The sequence below is a fragment of the Notechis scutatus genome, chromosome 4 (assembly GCF_049901735.1).
Source record: "Notechis scutatus isolate UNSWTSFEM ecotype Mainland chromosome 4, rNotScu1.2, whole genome shotgun sequence".
Classification (NCBI taxonomy): Eukaryota; Metazoa; Chordata; class Lepidosauria; order Squamata; family Elapidae; genus Notechis; species Notechis scutatus.
Genome location: NC_142012.1, coordinates 61078879 through 61104382, shown reverse-complemented (window position 1 = coordinate 61104382; position 25504 = coordinate 61078879). Strand labels below are relative to the sequence as shown.

The window sequence follows — 25504 nt, the reverse complement described above, 5'->3', positions numbered from 1 at the left end:
CCCTTCCAACTCTATTATTCTATGTTCTATATTCTAATCATGTTTCATTATTTTTGAAGCTGTATTTGCTAGAAAAGCAAAACCAATATATTCTAAATAGATCCCTGTTGCATAGTTAAATATTTAATATTTCACCACCTGAAATGTTTGATCATATGGAACACTGTTAATAGACTTCTTTTACACAAAGTAAATGAATGGTATAATTTCTAGAAATGTTTAGTACTTAAACTCCTGCTGAAAACAACATGTATGTTAATAAACCAGTATAATCTATATTCAACAGAGTAACTGAAGTAAAACGCTGCATTTCTGCTTAAAAGTACCATAACAATTCCTAAAGATTTCCTGAATTACTTTTATAATATTTGTATCCTTTTTTAGACATGCTTATTCTTCAAACAAACATTCCAACTGCTATGTAAAGTCCAACATAGGATCAAACATGGAAGGAATTGGCCCAGGATGATAGTGAGGTAGAGCTGGGATTTTATAACATATATTCTCTGCCTGTCCCCAATTCTTTCTCTCTCTCCCACAGGTGCTTTTTCAAGAGGCAACTGGACTTTCTTATTTTTCTTTGAAGATGTTTTGCTTCTCATCCAAGAAGCTTCTTCAGCTCTGATTGGATGGTGGGGGAATGGAAGGAATTATATTTATACTTTCTCCTCCTTTTTATACACAACTCAAGGTGGTGAAGACATCTAACATTCCTTTTTCTTCATATTTTCTCCAAAACAATCCTGTGAGGCAAGTTGGGTTGAGAGACAGGGACTGGCCTGGTTGCTCAGTCATAGTCCTGTAGCCCATTTTTCACCAAAGATCCAGGAACTCAAACACTTAGTATGGTTGACCCAGGCAATGACTGTAATGAGTTTTCTATATTTATGTCTCACCATATTTTTTATGGGAGAGACACTCTTTGTCTGACTCCTCTGATGTGACCTGTCCAGTACAGTTGAACTTCTGGCATAACTCTCATCTTCCTCAGAGCACAAAAGCCCCACAACCATGTCAAAGTAGTACCTCACTGAGGGATAATTATAACAACTATTCATAATTATAATAATCGGATGGTTCTATTTTCATTCTGACTCTGCTTTTAGCACAGACAACTACAACTAGTAACATGGTCAGACTAAAAGTGATTCTTAAATAAAACATTTATGCCTACTTATAGGTAGCTCTTGAGTTACAACCAGTCACTGAGGAGTGTTTGAAGTTATGACTGCTTGAAGTTATGAAAAGGGGGACATGACCCAGATCAAAGTTCTGAAGATCAGGCCCTAATGACCGCAGAAAAAAATTGAAATTGGGTGGGTCCTTTAACAACCTTTATGACTTATGACCGTAATGGGCAGGCTCCATTATAGACATAAGTCAAGGACTACCTGCCTTTAAAATATATGATTGTTCATCTCACTAGAGTGAGGAATAGGAAAATAAGTTTCATGTAACTTACATAAGGCAAAAGGCTGGGTTCGCTATTTATTCCACAAATGCTGATTAAAAAATGCAGAATTATTTTCAGATTCTTTGGCCAACTGTCTGCTAGAGTAATCCAAACGTTTTCAATTTCTGACCAAGCCACTTCATCTCCGTACTAGAAAACAAAGTTAAGATATGAATTATTTCTCCGTTTAAAAATTAAATTATGCTCAAAGAGATATATAATGAAAACAGCGGGTATAATTTAATGAATTTTATGCAGAAGGTAGTTCCATAATGCTCAAATCCTTTTTTCTTCCTAGCTTGCTTAAAAATTCAGTCTACTCTGGTACAATATTACTTTTTTTATATTTAGTGCAACTTAAAATATATTAGGTTTTTTTTTCTTTGTTTCTGTTCTCAAAAAATACAGTTTACAGGCATTAGCACTCTGTTAGTGACAAACTGAGGAAACAACGGAACTCTCAAAATAATCCATGTTGCCCAATGCTTGATTCAATTTACCTTTGCTGTCATATACATTAGGTTGTTTAAAACTAAAGCAGTTGCCTGGGGTGACCCCCAACCTTCGCCTCTCAACCAGCGCCTGCTGTTCACCATCAGTTCTCTGTCTTTTAGGAGATCCTCGTCATCTTCACCTTGCCGTCGGATTGTGGGTAAAGGTTTCACATCCATTAATTCAATATTATTCATCCACGGCAGCAAATAGTGAAGCATCACCTGTCTTCCAGAAGGATGTGCTGTTTGAATTCTCTGGCTTACCTCTGTGTTTAATAATTTAAAAGCACAAAAATATACATATGTTATTGCAAAATGAATTTACTGGCTGCCATTTCAGCTTTTAGTCTTCCTGAAATAACTATTGCTTCCATGTGAAAAGAAGAAAGGAAAGAAGGCCCATTGTCAGATTGTGAAAAGAGAGTAGGATCTTCCATTACAGGGTAGAAAGGCCAGGAGGAGGCAGAAGGAAGGAAGTTCACAAAGTTTACAGCTTGATCCTTCCCCCACCACCAAGGCCTCCTGAAAATAGTACCAGAGAAAAGGGAACCACTCCAGTACTGTACCTCTCACTTCCCAATTCCCTGAACAGAGCTGGGTGGGTACCATGACTGATTGAGTAAAAAGCCACCAAGAGATCAAGAAGAACCAGAGTGGATGCACAAGCATGACCAGCGTTGCCTCAGTGCTACAAGCATGTTTGAACCCATACTGAAGGAGTCCAGATAATCATACACAGAGAGGAATAACTACATATTAATTGCTTTAGAACGAGGCAGTATTATTAAATTGAGGATTATTTAGGATGATGGTTTGTCCTTAGCTTGACAAGTGTAACTTCACATTAAAATAAAAAGGCAAACGATTGCTGATTGGTGGGCGAATAAAGGAACAAAAAAGCGATGCATATATATACAGTGCTTATTCATAAGATGGGTTATGATGATTAGAGAACATAATAATTAGAGATTATGGACCATCACCATATTTCTTAATGGTAAGAGTAATAGATAATATATAGGCCAGTGTTAGGAGAAAAAACTTGAAAAACACTATAATTTGATTTTGATAGTACAATATTTCTGAACAATAAATATTAAGAAATATGCTTTTTAAGGAAATATATACCTGAAAATATTGCGAGAGTTAATTCTGGATATGTTCTTGCTAATTCTTCTGAGAGTTGATAATAGGACACAGAATATAAATGTGGCAAAGGTGAAGGCTGACTCAATAGTCCATCAGTTCTCTGAACCTCCAGTTTATGAGCGTAACGAAACATCTTGGGCTCTAGGATCTAGAAAATATAAAGGTATTCAATAAATTCAGATTACTAAACAATATGAAATTATGGAATCACAGAGAGAGAGAGAGAGAGACAGAAAATGTTAACTATGTATTCTTTCTCACTGTTGCTTAAAACATGATACAGCTTCTAGGTCTAACACAGCTCAAGGTTAGGATAGGACAGTGGTTCTCAATATCAGCCACTTTGAAATGAATGGACTTCAACTCCTAGAATCCTATAACCAGCTAAGTTTGAGAAACACTAGGATGGACACCTCCCCTATTTGATCATCCTGGGTGTGGCAGAGAATAACAGGGAACCATTGAGACTTTTTTTTTGGGGGTGGTGGTGGTGGTGGATTTAAGATGAGGTCTAGGAAAGATTTTTTTTTAAAAAAAACCATACTTTTTCATGCAGATACATCTGTTTTGTCTCTGGATTATCTCCTCCCACACCAAAAGGAAAACTTATATTTCTGAGGGTTTTCAATATTTAAGTCTATGAAACGCTATCCATTACGTTTTACCCCTTACACACAGACCAAATAAAATACTCTAAAGGCTAGGGAGAAAAAAAATCTATTCCCACTGGGCTAATCTGTGGAAATTTTCCTGAAATTAATTGCAATGATATATGGTAGCAACAGGTTAAATACTGATTTTTAACCCAAAATTTTTTAAAACAGTATTAAAATTTAAAAGCCTCAAACAAAAATATTTATGTACTGATAAAAACATTTCATACTAACTTGCAAAAGCTGCATAGCAACTTCATAGATAGCTCTAGAAGAATCAGCTGCTTTAAATAATATAAGATTGAGAAGAGTAACAGTATCACACTGGTAATCCCTATGAAGAAAAGAAAGTATGAATAACTGTGGCTTAAAAACAGAATAAATGTAATACTTTAAAATTTTACAATGTGAACCTATATATAAGCCTACTTAGAAAGTTGCTCTATTTACAATAGCCTGATTAGCTCTGTTCAAACAATGCATTTCATTTAGTTAATCACTAAACCAATCTAGGGCTACAAAATTCTAGCACACGATTCAATAGTGGCAAAAAGATTCAGAAAATTCTCTTTGCTTTGATGTAGGGGTTACCTGGATTTTTGCATTACAGATATAATAGTTATACTCTAAGCATTATTTCCTTGTCAGTGATTTTGGCCCTACACCATCACATGAATTAGGTTCAAGCTAGAATATGGGGGCATGCACAACTACTACCCCAACATGAATCCTTGTTTCAGGAGAACAACAGGACTACTACTGATTAGACCAGAGGTGGGAAACTATGGTGTCTTTATGACTTGTGGACTTCACCATGCTGGCTCAAGGAATTTTGGGAGTTGGAAGTCCACAAGTCATAAAAGGGCCATAGTTCTCTATCAATGGATTAGATAGTGAGCAGCAGACACAATAGCACATGACAAATATTCAGCACAAAGCAGGCTTAATTTGTGGCTGTCAAGTTTTTGCCAACGAATTGTGCAACTCACCGCAGAATTCAGAACTGTTCCTCAGAGGACTGATTAGACAGAGAACTACCCTTCTTTTGTAGTCTTATAATATCCATACAAAGCAGCTAAGATAATCCTCACCTCTCCCACAGCAATTCAGATGGCGGTGGTTTATGTCATGTTTACCCTGATAGTGACCCAATTATGCATATAGATTGGTGGGGAGAATCTGAAGTTACCCACATATTGAACTGCTATTCTCCTCATCATTAGCGTTGCTTTTTAAGATGTATTATCTGTAAAATTTAGGGACTTACTGCTTCCCTACCATGGCACATACAATTCAACTTCAGTTGATTCTATTATAGGCAGTCCATGACTTATGACAACAATTGGGATTGGAAATATGATCGTTTGTTGTTGCAGTCTTAAGTCAAGGCACTCACATGATCAGACCCATTTTTCTGACATTTTTTTGTGGCAATTGTTAAGTAAACCCCTCAAGTCGCCATGTGCCATAACATCAGTCATGTGATGGGGAGAGAAGGAGGAAATGTGTGCTATGACATTTTACAATGGCCGAAAGTGCTTTATGGGCTATAAAAAGCACCTTTTTCAAGGCAGTTATAAAATGACCAGTTGTTACTCCAGGACTACGTATACCCATTCTAAATTCTTTAATACCTGTTTTGGAATACGTTGGCTATGGCTTTAAAACATCCGGCTGCTACACGCTTCGAGCCTGTATAACAACGGTCTACGGCCCAATACATGAGGTTACTCTGGTCAGGGTTGAGCTCCAACAGCAACATAACTGCTTCACAACCAAGCTGATGCACCTAAACAAATACATTATAAAATTCAAGCTCTGCCCTGTTGCTGTGAGGTACATTGTTTCTAGTAACAAATATCTGAGTATACATAAAGAGAAAAGACTTAATCTATACAATTCCCTGAATTAAGCTATTATTAAATAGGGAGAAGGAACCTACAGGCCACATCCATTTCCAGCCTCTAGAGTTTTCCCAAGAAGCCAGAACTTTTGAATTTAAGGGGCGGGGAGATTGAACATTTTAAGAGACCCAAATATTGCAAAGTTGGTCAATTTTTTTCCTGTTCTAGAAATTAAGAAACAAAATGGATTATAATTTAAAATTCCCTCAATCTTCCAAATTGAGAAAAGAGGGTTGTTAGAAGGAATATAATACAGCAATATTATTATTTCTATTATATTTGTGTATAGTTATTGCTTTTACCTTGTAAGCAGCCCAGATAGCCTTATGGTGAGATGGTTGGCAATAATAATAATAATTCATTAATATCAAAATGTGGGTCTTGTCCTCTCTGAATACATCAGGTCACCCATGTTTACTTCCTACCTCCTGGCAGAGAAGAAGTGCAGCTTGCAGATAAAAAAGCTGATCTATCTTTGAGATAGGCTAAATAATTTATGTCCTTCCTGAACTCAAGTAATTACATTTTTTAAAAAATCCAAACCAAAAAGACAGATCTCTCATTCTATTAGGATTAGATGTCTTGATTTTAATTATTTTTAGTGTATAGGGAGCTACTTTTTCCTCAGTTTTTCTACATTTAACCCCCTGATAACCTGACTTCAAAGCTCAAAGAGATATTTTAAGTTATCGATATTGCACACAATACCTTCTTATCCTGAGAATCCAAAATATTATCTAGCCATTTGTATAGATAACCGTCCGGTGAAAGTCCTACATTATCTGCAACTGGACCACAACAAAGCACTGCAGACATTGCCTTAAAAATGAATGGAAATATGAGACAAATTGAACTGTGTTTCCATTTAAATAAAAAAAAAGTTATATATATATATGCAGGTCTTGGCGTGTTCGGGTCTTTTCCCGTGTAAGATTGAGAGCATCTTGGCAATGTTTCGACAAGGTCCCACTTGCCATCTTCAGGCTGGTGCTTTCGCACAAGCATGAAGCCGAAAGCACCAGCCTGAGGATGGTGAGTGGGACCTCGTCGAAACGTTGCCAAGATGCTCTCAATCTTACACGGAAAGACCCGAACACGCCAAGACCTGCCATACCTGTACCTGTGAAAATCTATGAAAACATACACACACACACACATATGTATGTATGTATGGTATTCAGCTTTGTTCGGGTATTTTCCCACGTCATTATAGTTGTGCTTTTAAAGTTGTAGCAATGTTTGGCAGAATCTCATCTGCCATCATCAGGCTTCTGTATTGTGTTCGAACACAAGAAGAACACAATACAGAAGCCTGATGATGGCAGATGAGATTCTGCAAAACGCTGCTACAACTTTAAAAGCACAACTATAATGACGTGGAAAACCCAACAAAGCTGAATACCATACATGTAAGTACAAACTAGAAAATATATATATATATATATATATATATATATATATATATATATATATATATATATATATATATATATATATATATATATATGGTATTCAGCTTTATTATATAACTATATATAATTTACAGTTATATATAATTATAGTTTTATATAGTTATATAATATTTATAGTATATATTTATAAAAAATATATTTGTAAATATTTATTATTTCATTCCCCAAGAACTAAGAAAGCTGAACATTCTTTAGCTGTATGCCTTTATATTATTTATCAAAGATCATAATCATTTGGAGCAATAAAGGATGCTATTTTGTGCAATTACTGTCCAATTTTTGGCAACAACTACAGAAGAGTTATGATCATCGCAGACAACTTGTGTCATCATAGGTATATAACAAAATTCTACAATAAAGGCTAAGCATGAGCCAGCTTATTACCTTTAATGCACAGTACTGATGCCTATTTATCTGCATATTTCTATCACTGTATCTGTCCAGAGGAGTAAACATGATGCTGAAAGGTCCAGCCCAGTGACTAAACAACATAAATAGACTGTGACGGAGGCTCTGCTGTGGAAAGACGCTCCTTCTCTGATGCACTGCATAACAGTGGAAAATAACAGAGGAAATGTTTTTGCAACAAATGAAATTAAAATATGAAAAAGAGACAATATTTCTCATTATTGTTTAAAAAAAAGGAACAAGCCAAATACTAAGATTTTCTTCAGCAAAGTCCATGCAAGTACTACAAAAGTTACTTCTCCCTTCCTCCCCATGTAATATTACCTTGATCTGTAATCAGATCGATCTTGGTTACCCTCACAGGTGAAAGGGCACCTCTTGGTAAAGGACATTAAAACTGAACATCCAGGTCAACAGATCAAATATGGACATTGCACAACTGGGAAGAAGCCCCCCCCCCCCTAAAAAAAATGGTTGTGGGGGATCCCTCCAGCATGTATGGGATCTGTCTACTTCAAACTGGAGGTCCTGTTTGTGGAATATCCCACTGATACATAGACTTATTGATATAAATTACAGAAGACATGACATGACAACTTTATTATTAGCTGCTCAATCTATAAAAAAGTTAAACTGGATTTGTATGTGTGCATGCGTGGATGTGGATGTGTGAGTGTGGACAGTTTTCTTGGTAAGAAATTTTTCAGAATCGGTTTGCCATTCTTCCTAGGGAAGAGCGAGATGACTGGAATTTTAAGAGGTTTTAATTACAACCCATAATTCATCAGCAGTTTTCAAGTTGCAAGAAATAATACATTCCACATCAGATGTGTTGAGCTTGAAATATAAACAAAAAAATTGGGAGGGGGGGAAATATTGTGAATACCTGGAACGTTCTGAATAATATTTGCCACTAAGGCACTAAAATGGCAACGGATATCTTTCAGTGTGTCAGAGTCCTTTTCATTTTCTGCTTCCAGCAGTTGTCTGGTAAGATCCACATACTCCAGTAAAGTATTGTTCAGGGAATGTGTTTCATTATCAAGGCCGCCACTTGCACTATAAAGAACAGCACAAGCATTTGAATATAGACTTGTAAAAAAATATATCACCAAATTATTGCAAACTATAGGCAGATTTGAGAAGAAAAATGTTAGTATTGTAAGGTCAAATATATGAATATCATGGAATCCTGAATACAGTATAGTAGCGGTGATTTATATAATAATACTATGCATTTCCCCCCCAATTTTATTCAAGTTTCAAAGGCTCATTTTAAACTGAAAATAGATGTTTTGATATTTGTATAAGTATTTGCTATTGTTCTAGCTATATGTCAGAAGTATTTCTGGCTAAGAACATCTCCAAGCAGGCCTGTTTCAAGTCTGAGCCACTTCCAGTACAGTTGAAACTGCTTGTCTGAATTTGAACATTTTGGACATTCTTATTCTATGGTTGAAACTGGATATTGTATTCTACCCCTAGTACTATGAAAAGATATCCAAACATCCTTTAGTACAGGGGTCCCCAACCGCCGGTCCGCGGACCGGTACCGGGCGTGAACTACCCTTACCGGGCCGCTGGTTGCTGGGCGCCGCCATCTTTTTGGTAAAAAGCGCTTCTGGTGAGCTTTTCCGGTAGAAAGCTCACCGGAGCGCTGTTTATCATAAAAGATGGCGGCGCCAACCTCGATGAGCTTTTCGGGTGAAAGCCATTTCTACCGAAAAGCTCACCAGAAGCAGCTAGCCGCCATCTTTTTATGATAACTCGCTCCGGTGACGTCACCGAAGCGCCCTTTCGTCATAAAAGATGGCGGCGCCCAGTTGACGCCGGATACCGGGCGCGGCGCCCAGCTGATGTCGGAACCGGGCGCGGCGTCGAAAAGGTTGGGGATCCCTGCTTTAGTATAGGGTGCAAAATATGGATATCTTGTTTTGGTGAAGATAATTGTTTTATAATTCTTTTTGCCTGTGGGGGAAGAAATGTCCAAAACGCATAGCTGCATTCTGCCTTTGTTAAGACTCAACCAAAACAACACACAAAATAATTATTAACCAATAAATTAACTATTATTGTCAGTAACATGTTAAGAATTTTCTAAATAGGGGAGATATTCTATGAGTTCATTTATCTCCCTCCCTTTCTAGTACCACTCATGAGAAAAGGGGCCCATTATTCAAAATGCCAACAGATTTGAGCTCATCAATCTGCTGGAGAACAGAAGAGCAGCTGAACTCACTGGTTGAAATATTTCCTCGGAGGGCTTTACTGGATGGAAATGAGGGTTCTGTGTGGAAGCCAAGTTGCTTCTTGGGATTTATTTATAGTGGCAAGCCCCATCTTCACTTCTTATAAAATAAAGCCCAATAAAGATTTTGGGCATTGCATTTTTGAGTTTCGAAAGGGGCAATGGATCATCATGAGCAAGAGTTGATGAATATCTCATCTCTCATGCACAAACAATTCCTGAAATATAAATGCCTATGGGAGGAGGGCAATTGCAGTAGGAACAGCCGCAATAGGTAGGGAAGAATTTTGATGATCGACAGATTAGTATAAACTCTCAGGCTATATGTGTCTCTGTAATATTTTTTTTATATGAGCCACTGTAGCAATGCTAGATGAATTAATCCATTTTTCTCAACCTGGAACACTTTAAGATGAGTGGGCTTCAATTCGCAGAATTATCCACATTTCTTCAAGTGGCCAAGGTTGAGAAACACTGAATCAGAGAACTACTCCATAATTTGTGATCTATAATGCTGATATAATTCTACTATAGAGAAAGTGTGAGTGAATGAAAACCATTGCGATTAAATGGACTAATATCCGGGAAATCACCCTGTGCCTCAGTCCAACCTACATCATTGGGGAGATTTGTAGGGAGAAAACAGGAATATTGTGCACATTGCCTTAACTACCTGAAAGAAAGGTGAGGTATAAATCAAATAAATAATAATGTCATATGATCCTCTTCAGCACATCAGCACAGTATTTAAAGTAGTTTTCTGCAGACCATTCTTAGGTAACATACTTACCTATGTTTTTGCTGGTGTATGGATGAATAAAAAATTGATTGCTTACCTGTGACTAATGACACCAGCATCTGCCAACAATTCAAATATTCGTACAAGTTGCACACGTAATATGTCTCGCCGCCTACGTCGTTTCATATTCTGTTTTAGAAGTTAAAAGAGAACAGCATGATAAAGCGATATTGATATTAGACATCAGCACAGTAACATGCCCATTTGGACATTTAACTTCTGTTTGCAAAGATAAACAATATGATGCTTTGTTTTGGAAAACTGATAATTATTGCACAAATTTGGCATTTTTGCAAAAAATGGAAATTTCAAAAGTTAAAGCATAAATGTGTTGTTTTCTGCGGGGGGTCTTTGATGCTCTCTGAGGTTGGTTGTTTTCTTGCAGACATTTCATTACCCAAACTAAGTAACATCATTGGGTAATGAAATGTCTGCAAGAAAACAACCACAGTCAGAAAGCACCAAGGATCCCTCTTCATCCTCAAGCTACAAATATTCTCCTTTATCAGCAGAACAATATTAGACATGCATATATTTATATGTGATACTAGACTATTATTAATTTAATGTATGTAACCTTTACCAAGATAAAGGTCTTATTCAAAATATAATGGACAGTAAAGGAAATATAAATCCTATGCAATTCAACTGGATGCAGAAAAAGATTTCCTTCAGGACAATACATTTAATCTTACCATAGAAACAGGTATTGTGCACAACATAAATGTGAACATTCAACCATTTATACTTCAACATTAATACTCACAGGTCAAAATAAATTGGGTTTATGTGTGGCTCAAATAGTAAAAAAAGAAAAAGCTCCGCTGGAAACTTCTGAATCACAAAATGTGCAAACTCCCCATCCTGTAATTCTGAGCATAGTTTAAGGCATAAGATGGAAACAAAAACGTGGAAATCAACATTGGGCCAGCCACCAGCCTTCTGTGATAAACTAAAACCTACCAAATCACGGCTAGGCCTTTATCTTCTTCTTGGGCAAACCAGTCCTGTATGCTGTTACTGACTTTGACATGAGCTGCTCTCCTGCTGTCTGTCTCCATGGGCATCTCTATGCTATTTTCTTGGCATTAGTACCAATGTTCATTTGCTAGGGCCGTCTTCCTGGAGGTTTTTTCAGCTTCCAAATCTAATCTGGGTATTCCCTGCAGGCCTTCCACCAAAATACAAGTAGTCCTCGACTTACGACCACAATTGAGCCCCAAATGTCTGTTGTTAAGTGAGATATTTGTTAAGTGAGTTTTGCCCCATTTTATGACCTTCCTTGCCACAGTTGTAAAATGAATCCCTGCGGCTGATAAGTTCGTAACCTGGCTGTTAAGTAAATCTTGCTCCCCCATTGAGTTTGCTTGAAAGCATCTGAATTTTGATCACATGATCAATGGAAATGCTTTGAAGGTCATAAATGTGAAAAACGGTCATAAGTCACCTTTTTCAGTGCCGTTGTAACTTTGAATGGTCATTAAATGAACTGATGTAAGTCGAGGACTACCTGTACTGATTAGGTACAATCCTGCTGAATCCCCAGAGAAAGTGACCCAGCTCCTGATGCCTGCTAGATGTTCTCTCTCCACAACCAGGGGCTTTTCAAATATGCTGTTATTTCAAAGGCCACTGTGTAAAATCTGATGTGCCACAAATTTTAATGCTTCTATTTAATATTTAGAACTTAGAGTAACTTTATTGTCACTATGAATGTACATGAATCAGCATACATTAAAATGAAATTTCGTTGTATACATCTTTCAAAGGATCACCACCTCCAATATACACTACATAAACATGATAAAATAAATACAAATTTATGCATATATCCACATATATTATATGACACAGAGAAACAACACAGTCGAGTTAAATTTAAATTAGAAATGCAGAAATTACTGGATACTCAACATAATTTTTAAAATATTTATTACCTCTGGCCTTCTTTCAAGTGCTTCTTTAATTATAGGATGCAACTCTTCTATTAATTCCCTGTGTAATAATTACAGATCAGTTTGGTAATACTTTAAAACCAACAGTTGTATTTCTAAATATTAAATACATAAATATTCATATATCAACCTCATGGACTGACTCTCTCTCTCTCACACACACACACGCACGTCCACATGATAATTATTGAAAAGTAAAATTTTAAGTACAGTTCTGGAATTTACTAATAGTATATAACAGGCATCATAATCCCTGTCAACGAACAGCTGAACATATCCAATCTCCCCCCAAAGTGTATGTTTTTATAAGAAATACATAGCAGAATGTTTAACTTTAAAAACTGAGATTCATCCATTGCTGGGATTTTGTGACACACATTGTTTGCCTTTAGTTTTCCAGATCCTTAAGACCCACTTCTTCAAATATCCCTCAGTTATTTTCTTGCCCCATCCAGTTTGGTGTGCAGTCCTTCACATAAAGCCTGGAGCAACCCATTAGGGGGTAGAAATTGGACAGACTTCCTTTATGAAGGTAAATAGATGCTTCTTACTCTAGATTTGGGGCCACGAAAGCAGACATGGTCCCCTAATCAATGATCCCCAACCTTTTTTACGCCGCGGCCCGGTACCGGCATCAGCTGGGTGCCGCCATCTTTTTTTGATGAAAAAGTGCTTCCGGTGACCTCACGGAAGCACTTTTATCAAAAGTGCTGGCGGCGCCAAAAGCTCAAAGCCAGCGGCCCGGTAAGTCTTGTTCCGCGGACCGGTACCGGTCCGCGGACCGGTGGTTGGGGACCCCTGCCCTAAATGACAAATGTTTGATTTCCTTCTTCTCCAAGCACTGTGACTAGTAATATTTACTAGAAGGGAGGTTAAGATTACCATACAGGAAAAAAACCCCTCAAATTTTCTCCATTTTTATGATGAAAGGGATTGAAAATTATCTATTTTATAAAAGTGGATACTAAAAATATGGTGGCTGTTTTGATAATTGCCAATATTTCTTATCAATGTGAAAAGAAACTCCCACAATGTATAATTCTTGAACAAGATATATCATAACTTGAGAGGCTCAAAAATGAGATAGGATGTGCTGCTAAGCAATATGACTCAGCCACCAGAAAGTTCTGTCAGTTACAGAATTTCCCCATTTACTTTATTATTTGTATTTATTTGCATACTATTTAGCACTAGGCAAAACAAAAAGATTAGTTTCACAAAAGGATGGGATTGTTGTGCTTTTATTTTCTTCCAAGCCAGCAGCAAAAATGGATACTTTAAAAATATTTACCTAAAGGCCCCTGGGCTAGTTCTGCCAAGGCCCAGCACAAGGGATTCTGTAATTTCCATGCTCTCAGAGCGCATCATTGGAACAATGTGCTTAAACAAGGATGAAGGGGATGGAACGCCAATTATCTGGAAACAAAAAATAGCATCCAAATTCACTTAATATCATCGTCAGATTGGTGTTAGGTTGAATAGTAATAATGCTCAAGAAATTAAAGACAGGGAGGAAGAATTATAAAGCATCCCTGCATGTACAAAGATTCTGTGATATACAGGGTTTCACGATATATTTGAATGTTATAAACATATCTGGTATTTCCAATGTTTGCTTTATTTCACTCTTAACATCTTGCTGTATGTTTTTCCTGTTACCATATTAATCAATTAAGCCCAGTGAAGAAATGGTTTTCTTTCCAAAAGTTAAGCATTATTACACATTTATAGATATAAGCCAAAATATGCATGCTGACTTTGTTAGGTTGATTCATATTTTTATTAATAAGTACATGGAATCATGGTGCCATAAAATAGTTCAATAAATATTTCTTCCAAAAATCTTCAGCTTCAAATATTTTTTTTCTTAAATAGCTTTTAAGAGGATTCTGAAACCCAATAATTTATGTAATTTTTTTTTTTGCATCCATCTATACTTCTTTTCATAACAGTTTACATTAATGAGATAACATATGTATTTTACTGATTCTAATTGCCTCATGTTTTTAACCAAGTTTTATTGCGGAAAATGACATCATATGAATTTGCTTTTCATTTTCATCCAGTTAAAAAAATCATAAAACTGCTTTTAGTTTACATCTTGGAAAAAAGTTTTTCCTCAGCACATACTCAATTCCATCCATCAAGCGAAGAGAATCCTCATGCTGCACCCCTTTTATGCTTAAACGTAACTGCAAAGGGGATGTCCAGAGTGACTGGTTATTAGGAAGAATGTCAAACTTCCCTCTCCTATTGGTGCAGGGTTTTCATGCACTTAAAATCTAGCCTCAAGGCAAAGGGAGAGAGCTGGAAGAGATTTGGAAGATAATTTCTAATGTGCTGCAATACCTGTTTGCATTGCCTATTGGTATGCAATGATACACATCCAAAATAGTCAAAGTGAAAGAAGAGACTAATTATAGCCTTATTAGGATCCTTCTTGTGTGACTGTTGCATTTCAAATGAATTGCAATGATTGTAACAATAGAAGATTCACTAATTACCCTATCCCTAGCCTTCTCATTATATTAAAAATAAATCTGGGTCTTTGTGACTAACTAGTAGCTGACTTCACAGTTTCATTTATGAAACAAATACAACTTCATCTCTGTACAGGTAGCCGTGGATTTATGACTGGTTGTTTAACAACTATTTGAAGTTACCAGGGTCTCAGAAAGAGTGCTTTATAGATCATAAGGCACTTCTTGCCATTATAAAAATACTGTGCATCCCCCATCCCCTACATAATCATATAACCACAACCTGGATGCTTGGCAACCTGTTTGCACTTACAACCGTTTGCCAAGCTCCCTGCGATTGCTATTTGTAATTTTCTGTCAGCTTCTCCAAAATATCAGTGGGGAAGCTGGCAGGATATGTTGCAAGCTGCCTGCTGTGAGGACTCCCTCTTGTCCCTGGAGGCTGGCTGAAAGAGCTGCCTGCCGAGAGGAACTGAACATCTTCGGGTGGGATGGAGAAATGGGAGTTCTGAACCTGACCAGTTGAGCTCGGCTTTTTGCAGCCTGGATCTGACATCTTCCTATTATTGGGCGGACAAACAAGAGCTCAGATCTTGATGATTTGAGCTCTGTTTCAGCGCTCCACAGAAACACCTTCCACAGAAGGTGTTCCCTTCCATGTGTGGAGAGATGACACCAGTGATGCCTTTCAATTTTTTTTACCACCGGGTTCGATGGGCGTAGCTTGCGCAGAGGTTTTCTAACTCGCTCTCCTGCAATCCTGCACTCTCCCTGTCGCTTTAGCAGCTGACTAAGTGCAAAGCAGCTGCGCTTCAAAAGCAGGGAAGCCCAGCTGGGAGTCCAGCCCACAGAAGAAATCCAAGTAAACAGGCAGTTCAATAAGGTAAACATGACTTAACACTTTGTTGTTTGCATGTACACTGAGAGCTTATGCACTGGAGACAAATTCCTTGTGTCTCCAATCACACGTGGCCAATAAAGAATATTCTATTCTATTTTATAATGCTTTTAGCTGTAAACTGTCCAGAATCCCTCTGTCAGTGAGATGGACAGTGCCTAAATTTGAAAAATAAAATAAATAAAATTGTTGGATTTGGCTTTGACTATTTCCTCTGCAAAGACCGGCTTATTGGAGAGCTTGTGTATCCAAACCATAACTCATTCATTTCTAATACAATTTGGAGCGTCACTAATAAAACTGACAGCTAAACTGACAGTCAAATGGAATGAGCTTAAAACCAAAGCCCTGGGGATTCTTTTGTTTTATAAGATAAAATAAATATGACAAAATGAGACTTCAAATAAGAAAAAAAAATCAAGCATTATTTTACAGGGAAATCACCTATAATAAATCATTTCTATGAAGAAAAGTAACAAGGGGGCTTTAAAACATTGTAGCTCTATCTAAGCTTTCCCTACGCTGACAAATACATCTTTTTTGATTTTAAAAAGCTGCGGGAACGACACTGGGTTTCTGAATTTTATTTCTAAAAATTGAACAAGAAAGCAAAACATAACAACTGTTTTAATTCTTCTAACACCTCAACAAGGAGAAAAGAAATCCAAGCTGCTAAAGATGAACAGAAACATAAACTGCTTAATGTACCGGGGTGAACATACTTTTGAATCAATGCCATAGCCACTGTCTGGAGTAGATGCCAGCGTCTCAGGAGGGGAGCACCTGACGGAACCTGTGGATGCAGAAGATGGCGTAGACATTGTGGCACTACAACAAAGAATCAGATAGTTTCTCCAGAGTCCAATGTAGGAATCGCTGCTGATGGCAGTATTTACTTTCTTGGCATTCACAGGGCTGCTGTTAAGAAAAAAAATAATAATGAAAAGTTTGAGGGAGATGTTGCAATGCATCGAATATTTAAGGTTAAAGGAGACTCAACATTTAAGCAAAATACCACAACTGAGGTTTATGTGTATACTACTATAATAATTAGTCTGGCCTAGGAGAATGTTTAAATGAAATCTTCATATTCCTAAAATTTTGTTTCTATTGCAAGGGAACAAAATGGGTGGCTTATCACAGTTTCTCTGACTCCTGTGCAAATTCTAAGTAGTCGCTTAGCGCCCATTTGCACTTATGATAGTGATGGAAAATATCTTTATGGCTAATCATATTTATGACCTTCACAGGTTTGTAAAGCAAAGGAAAGCTAAAGCACCCCTGCTGTTTCACTTAGCGACTGCTTTGCAGTTGCTGGCCCCAATTTTGGTTGCTAAATGATTATCTGCATTATATTCAGTTATGAAGTTAGTAATTTAAGTTAAGCTATGTATACATAAAAACAATATTAAAATATGAATTGATAGCACTGCAAAAAATAATTATGCTCCAGGATTCCACTTTTTTTTTTAAAGCCAATCCTACATTTTTCACTGAATTAAAATATAAGCTATTTGTTTTCAGCCTGTTTTCTCCCTATACATGAAAGTACTTCATTGTATTAAAGGGTGACTTACTTTATGTCAACTTGGGGAGACAACAGTTGGAGCCTGGTATAAGCAAACATCCAAGCATAGCTCACTGCGGTGGGACAGTGCTTTGGGAGATTTTCCTGTTTCATCAAACTGGAAAGGCTAATAATCCAGGGATCCTGACCCTGAGACACATGTGCAAATATCCATATATGTGATGGACTGATGACATCAAATTGGTGGCTGATAGGAGAAGAGCTCCAGTCAATTAATGTTTGTAAATCTATTGAACTGGGACAGTACAATAACATAGTCTGTGTATGGAAACAAAAATAAATTCATTTAGCTCAGCGAAAATGCTTTAAAAATGGTATCTGAAAGCTACGGGCATACATAAACTAAGGCTATTCCCACTGCAAAACGAAAATGGCTTATTTGGAAAAACAAAAATAAAGTACTATATTTGGAAAAAAAAGATGAAAATAAATATTCTTTTTAGGTAAATTCAGTCAGGTCACAGTTTACAGAGCAATGTACAAACTTTTCTTTTCCTCTCCAAACACAAATGCTGCCTCTTGTTAGAATTTACTAAGGCTAGACAACTTAATTTTACACAATTAAGACACTGGTATCATTACATCTCTGATGGTGAGGACATAAACACATGTACAAAATAAGATTATTCTCTTAGAAGTGGGGGGAAAGACGGTAATCTCTGTAGCTGTTTTAAAACAGTTGTTCTTAATGTACAGACACTATAGAATGTTATCAGTGCAAGTATTTCAGTATGTGAATGAATTAGTCCTTCAGAAATAGCCCCATTTTGAAATGGCATGTACATCAATATGGATAGAGGTGTGTGTGTGTGTGTGTGTGTGTATTTGTGTGTTCCTTGGTTGAAGGGATAAGAAAATTTCATCCCTGTGCTGTCAGTCCCTTTTGTCTTAGCTCTTTATGTAACCTCTTCTCAATTGTAATTGTCTTTATGTGCATCGTTTGCAGGCTTCCCAAATCATAGTGAGTTGGGTTGCATATAAATGTAATGAATAAAATGAAGGCATACATAGTTAGATCCAGCTAGTTCAGAAAGATAGGTAATAACTTACTAAATACAACTTTATTACAATGTTACTTGCTTATCTATGCCAACAAAAATATCAGGGAACACTCCTAAATTGTGAACTTGATCTCTCAAAACTAGTTAAATCCCAATTGCAGAGCCTGGCTTTCTAACAAAGTAATTCTCTGTTTAGATTTGATTTAACTTGCTCATTCCCAAGAGGCATTCACAAGCTTTAATTTAAAGCAGGGGTGTCCAACCTTGGCAACTTTAAGACTTGTGGACTTCAACTCCCAGAATTCCTCAGCCAGCTTTGCTGGTTGGGGAATTCTGGGAGTTGAAGTCCACAAGTCTTAAAGTTGCCAAGGTTGGACACCTGATTTAAAGTATGATTGAAACTTAAATTGCAACTTTCAAAGTATCTTCATTTTTCACTTTAGATGATAAGAGCATACTTCAGGCCTCTCATTCCAGAGTTTGGATGATCTCTCAGTCTACTATAGCATAAAGGTTCAACCCTCAGCAGGGCTCTCCAACCTGTCGGCTATGAGGGGATTGTAAACGAGCCACGGAAATGGCCGGTGAGTGTGCATGCACATCCTCACTTGTGTGAACAGTGGGCAAATGCATTCTCATGTGCTGCATGCTCACATGCTGCATTTACGTGAGCAGCAAGCTTGTGTGCATGCTGCTCGCGCAAATGGAGCTGCATGGATGCGCACACTTGCTGGCTGTTCATGTGGAAACACCCCCCCCCCCCGGCTGGTCTGCAAAGCTGGAAACATTGGGGAATTCTTGTCTACAGAATCAATTATGTTGTCCCCTTCCCATATTATTACGACATTCTTCCTTGAAACTGAGCAGCAACAGCTATCCTATAGAGAAAAGACATCTGAATTTTCAGTTTTAAGTGAGGACTAGCGATAACATTGAAGAAAAGCAAATAATCCAATTTTATTTGCCAAAGTAAGCTGTCCCTTACTCAGAGTGATTATTGTATCTACCAGAAAGACAACCCTAAATTTAATACTTCATCAGCAGCATCCTTCAAACAACACAGAAAGGAAGAAATATATAATACAGATAAAAAATTTCCCACCTTATCAACCTACAATTACCAACTTCTGTAGTACCCCCTCCCCCCGTGCAAATATGTGAGTGTTGTACTTCTATATGAATGTTATGTGCTTGAAACTAGAACTTTGATAGCTATGGATTAAAATTATTAATTGCCTTTAAAATAAACTACCACGTATAACATTATTTCCCTTATGTGCATACAGTGATCATTCTCTCTTACTCACAGAAGCAAAGAGACTCTTCCCTCCTTCCAGAAGAAAACCAGTAAAATATAAGGAAAAAACAGCATGTTGAGATGGGGAAAGGGAAGGGATAGTTGCACTAGAAGGGAAATGAAGAGAAAGTGATGAACCAAACTGATGAGGTGAGAGAAAGAGGCAACTAAACAGGGAAAAAAATACAGGAGAGAAAAGGAATGAGGCCGGGCCCAGCCATTTCCATTTTTGAAGCAATGTCTCCAACTATTTGCATCTCCCACCCATTCAATCATTGTCAGCAGTATCTACTATTCTCAATGTCTATGGAGAGTCTCAGTCAGGTCTTGGTTGTCCCAATTGTAATCCCAAAGGTCCTTTTTCAAAAGGAAACTGGACTTCTGTTTTGCCTTGAAGAAGTTTTGCTTCACATCCTAGAAGCTTCTTCATTTCAGAACTGAAGAAGCTTCTTGGATGAGAAGCAAAACTTCTTCAAGGAAAAACGAAAGTCCAGTTTCCTTTTGAAAAAGGACCTTGGGGATTACAATTCTCAATGAACACAATCTCTCCATTCATGTAATCATGGGAAGGGGTAAATATGGCAATTAGACTTAAAATATTTAGCATAAGCTTAAAGGCTTTTTGAGATTTAAGAAGTAGTGCTCAATATTTATTTCAATATGTACAGATAGTTCCTAGACTTACAACAGTTCATTTACTGACCATTCAAAGTTACAACGGCACCGAAAAAAGTAACTTATGACCGTTTTTCAGTTACAACCTTTGCAGCATCCCCATGATCATGTGATCAAAATTCAGGTTCAATATTTATGACTGTTGCTATGTCCCAAGGTCATGCAATTATCTTTTGCGACCTTCAGATAAGCAAAGAGAGAAGCAAAGTTAATGGATTCACTTAAGAACCGGGTTACTAACTTATCAGCTGCACTGACTTACTTAGCAACTGAATCAAGAAAGGTCGTAAAGTGGAGCAACAACAACAGAAACATTGGGCTTAATTGTGTTCGCAAGTCGAGGACTACCTGTAAAAGGTTTACTATACTGGTAGTTCTCAACTTGCAACCACAATTGCTCAACATTTCTGTTGCTTAGCAGGACAGTTGTTAAGAAAGATGACCTTTCTTGCCACAGTTGTTAACTCAATCACTGCAGTTATTAAGTGAGATTCATTGAGAAAATCTGGCTTCCCCATTGACTTTGCCTGTCAGAAGCCATCTGGGATGGTTACAATGGTGATCACATGACTCCAGGACAGCGCATTCAGTTGCCAGATGGCTGAATTTTGATCACATGACCCTGGGCAGGTGGCAACGGTTGCAAGTGGGAAACCTGGTAATAAGCCACTTTTTTCAGTGCCCTTGTGGCTTCAAATGATCACTAAATGGAATGGTTATAAATCGAGGACTACCGATACATGCATAATGTGCATTGTATGTATTAAGTAAAGCAAAAGATTAATCAATCATTAAGCATTTGTTATTTTTCATGATTTATAAAGAGTGACTCTTACCTGATCGGCACCAGTAAGATGTATAAAACTTTCAAGAATTGATGAACTCAATCTGTCCATTACATCTATGGCCAACTCATCGTCACCCTAAGAACACAAATAGCCGATACATGACAGAGTCAAGGCAGCCTTCACATAAACACAGACACACATAACAATTTGCTTACCTTAGTCATGTCTAAAACGGTGAAGAGAGCTCTTATTTCCTTAAGGCAACTGACAGCTAGTCTTCTAGTGGCAGATCTTGTGCTACAAAGGATAACCAACGCAAAGCCTTCAACCACATGGAACACATTAGAATAAGGAGCCCTTTCCAGGGAAAGGGTAGGAGCAGATCCATTAGTGACGCCACGCTAAAAGGGGAAAAATAGAAATGACTAAAATCAATGGGATTTATTCCTTTGTATTTCCACTTTCCAAATACATAGGACCACATAAAAACTCCATGGGCACTTTTACCTCCACGCAAACAAATGGGACAATATTTTCATCTTGCTGTCCAACGTGGTAATAGTCAGGCACTTACAAGAATATGACCAATACTTGCACAGCTCAACCATCCACTTATTATCTAATATAATGCCCACATTCGTGGGGATTCATTACACTCAATTAAAACACATCAATTCAAATAGTATAATTGTACCTGAGTTTCTTGGTTCTTGTTTTGTATTTGGACTGCTTGCTTCCACTGACTGATTAGCTGCACCAACATCTTAACTGCATTGTCCAGGAGAGTAGGATGCAAATCAGTGACTTCACGGACAATAAAATAAACAAATCCTGACAAAACATCTTCCCGCCAATCTGGAAAATCCAGCATTAATGCTTGCAAAGTATTGAAAGCCAGTGCACGCAGTTCTTCATCCATGTGAATAGTCAGCCTGTTTACAATTTTAAAATTTTTAGAAACCAATGAAGAATTAGCATACCTGTTATAAAAACAAGTCAAGTCTGAAGATGAAAGGCAATATACAGGGTTGGGGTGGTAATTTGGCAATCCTTGCATTATGCAGATTTAGCAATGATGTCTGGTACAGATATAGAACTGCAGATGATTTAATTGTGATTAAATTACTTTTGAAACCAGAAGTAAATTGTAAGATCACTCTTTTCCCAAGTTCTTCTATTCCCTGGAATGCATTCCTGCCCTTTCACTATTAACTGTGAGTTAGGTTTTATTCGTCCTTATTACTTTAGAATGAAATACACTTTTTGTATCACTAGCACAGGTAACTCTTGATTTGTCTGCAGCCATCCCAGATGAGCAGTCTATCAGCTCTGAGCCATATCTCTGCCAAACAACAGATGAAGCTGTGACTTGTTTAAATCCAATTCAAATTCCAAGCTACAATTTGAAACTATAAAACTCTACATAGAGCAGACCGATATAAATGAAGGATCAAGTTCTCCTGTATGAACCTGCTCATTAATTGAGATCTACCTGAACCCAACATTTAGATTATTGGTGGAACTTTAATGAGTAGCCAATATTTGTAGATGAGTCTGGATCTGCCAACCTTTTACATTTTTAAGCAGCAAATGAGAATATTTTGTTTTCATCTTAGAATGTATATTTTAGATTGTAAGGTATTTTGCAGAATCATTCCATAATTTCAAATTTTGATCTTTTGTAAATATCTGAGGAATCCCCAACCATTCAATTTTAATTTTCTAAGAATATTCTATTTTCTAATGATAATCTAGGGGATAAAAGGAACTCTTGGAGCTAATGATGATACTGAAATATTCCAGACTCCCATTTTTTAAAATTACAATAATTTTATCTTAAAAGTTTGACAAAGAGATAAAATAGAGATGTCATATGAAACAATGGGCTCTCTTGGGAACTTAACTGAAGACAACTGTTTACTCCAGTAAAAGCCTGGCTTGTCCTACCTTGCAAGTAGTTCAATAAGGTCATTTCTGCTCATTCCATCTGGAATCAGTCTTGGGATAGCAGCAATACAAGTTCTAAACAAATCAATTTTTGGTTTTCTCTCACCCCTGTGAACGAGAATATTGCATTAACTTATTTCACAGTGTCTAGATTGATTGTACATCCACACTAGCGTAAGAATTTTATCTTCATTACAACTATTAAATTATATATTTTAACTGATCTACAGAAACATATAAACAATTATATATTTATAATGATTAAGCCCTGATGGAAACAATGGCTTATTACACTGGACAGTAAAAATAAAAGCCATGATGACCACAGGGGGAAAAAAAGAAGAAGCAATGTTTTTATTAGGTCAACTGGAAGTTTATGGAATGATTACAGATTTCTGCTGACTGTCAAAAACAGCTCTTGTACTCATCATATTTCATAAGAATTAGCATGCTAACTATGTACATAAACTGACATTGCAAAAGTGAGGTGCTACTTAGAAAATAGGAATGTCTTCTGTATTATAGCAACAAAAGAATAGGCAAGAGATGTGAATATAATTTTCCCTCAGATTAACTTTCTTCTTCTTTCTTCTTCTTGTTTTCTATATGGCCTAAGAACCATTCCAGAGGAGAACCCAATCAAAATCAAGGCAAAGGTGACCACACTTGCCCAGGAAGACTGAGCACAACATAGGTAAATGTATCGTCTTGCTACCTCATTGCTAGTTTTTCAGTGGATTGCAGCTCCCAAAACACACTAGATGTTCCAGTGGCTAAAGTTTCTTCACAGGATCAGGTTCTGACTTCAGGCTCCTGCCAGATAGCAGATTGCATGCCTCAGCTGCTTGAAGGCTGTTTTGTTTTTTTTAAGCTATAGATCCTCTATGGTATGAGGGGATCCATATCAACGGAATAAAGAGATCTAAAAGCTTTATGGAAGTCTGGTTTCATTGATAGATCATTCTCTAGTCAGTTTTAAACTAACAGGCAGATGATGTACTAGTTAAATTGACTTATCGACTTAACAGATGAATCCAGATAGTTTCTGGAATATGCCTGGGTAATTCTCCACTATCTTTGCTAGCAAAATGTTATAATTGTTATTGTTATTATTATTTAATATTGTTATTTAGTAAATTTATTATGGCCACCCACCTGAAAGGACTCAGTGAGGCTTACAACATCCAAATGTTAAGTAATTAAAATGTAACAGCAAAACATGGCAATTTAGACTAAAAATATATATTTTTATTAAAGATATTGTTACAATTTTATTTAAAATTAAAATAACTGCACTGAATTAGTTGTACTTAATTTTCTACTTACGTGATCATATCTTCAGGTTCTTTATTGGTCATCTGTACACTTGTCATGCACATTGGCCTCCCAACTTCTTTGTCTAGATGCCTAAGTATGCTATCTAGTGCTTTCCTTACTTGAGGATAATATATCGACATTCCTGAAAGGATTAAGTTCAATATCATTTGTTTCTTAAATGATTCTTGAATCTTATTAAATACAAGTGAAATCCTGCATACATTACTTAAAATGAAATACCACTGCATTTTATTTCAAAATATTTTTAAAGTCATAAATTTAAGTCGTGCATCTGACTACTGAAATATTGATTAAACATTTTAAAATATTTATTCAATTTATTGACATTATTAGTATCCCTGAAAACCAGCTTGAAGGAACTGAACTGTACTCCTTCCCAGTTTAAAAATTGCAATGGGGGACAGGATGAGAAACAGGTTCTGCAGTTGGACTTCTGAAGCATTTCCAGATTCAGGCAGAAGATTCAAAGTTCTACTTGTTATTACAAGTGCAATAAAATTGGGTACAAGGTAGTCAGCTACAAAGTCAGAAAAAAAAAGGAATAAACACACTTAATTCTTTCAAAAATCCTAATGAATTTCTATAACTGTAATTATAATTATGAAATCCACCACCTTCGGCTTGGCACCTCGCTGGCATCCCGCCATCAATGAACTGGAGGGGTGGGGAGTAAAAAATGGCCAATAAAAATGTGTATCTCAATGTGGGAAATTGGGAGGAGGGAATGACAGCTGAGGAAGAACACAGCGTTTTGGAATCTAGTCTGTGCCACAGCATCTTCAAAGGCTATTTACCCTGAGAGAGGAATTTCACCAGTCTAAACATCTTAGCACTTCCCAAAAATATGCCTGGTTGGCTACACAGAGATGGACCATGTGGGGAGGGCTAGGGAAACCAAGAGGTTAGTTTTCTATTGATGCGTGGGAACTTCAGATTCCACCTGACTCTACTGCAATC

General features: G+C 37.0%; 1 protein-coding gene across 9 annotated transcripts in view; it reads right to left on the bottom strand.

The window, feature by feature from the left end:
* Positions 1 to 25504, bottom strand: part of FRYL (FRY like transcription coactivator) — a 149982-nt gene that overhangs the window by 55405 nt on the left and 69073 nt on the right. For all 9 annotated transcript variants that reach the window (XR_015749286.1, XM_087963578.1, XM_087963579.1 and 6 more), the window contains 18 exons: positions 24536 to 24668; positions 23210 to 23317; positions 21957 to 22194; positions 21478 to 21663; positions 21311 to 21397; positions 17491 to 17759; positions 16636 to 16831; positions 13827 to 13951; positions 12518 to 12575; positions 10618 to 10709; positions 8420 to 8592; positions 7510 to 7670; positions 6362 to 6472; positions 5384 to 5538; positions 3984 to 4083; positions 3076 to 3244; positions 1954 to 2213; positions 1463 to 1603 (listed from right to left, as the gene is read on the bottom strand). Coding sequence is in view for 8 of the 9 variants with exons in the window: in XM_087963578.1 (XP_087819704.1) it covers positions 1463 to 1603; positions 1954 to 2213; positions 3076 to 3244; positions 3984 to 4083; positions 5384 to 5538; positions 6362 to 6472; positions 7510 to 7670; positions 8420 to 8592; positions 10618 to 10709; positions 12518 to 12575; positions 13827 to 13951; positions 16636 to 16831; positions 17491 to 17759; positions 21311 to 21397; positions 21478 to 21663; positions 21957 to 22194; positions 23210 to 23317; positions 24536 to 24668 (2762 nt within the window). In the remaining variant the exon portion in view is untranslated. The remainder of the gene's footprint in view (positions 1 to 1462; positions 1604 to 1953; positions 2214 to 3075; positions 3245 to 3983; positions 4084 to 5383; positions 5539 to 6361; positions 6473 to 7509; positions 7671 to 8419; positions 8593 to 10617; positions 10710 to 12517; positions 12576 to 13826; positions 13952 to 16635; positions 16832 to 17490; positions 17760 to 21310; positions 21398 to 21477; positions 21664 to 21956; positions 22195 to 23209; positions 23318 to 24535; positions 24669 to 25504) is intronic.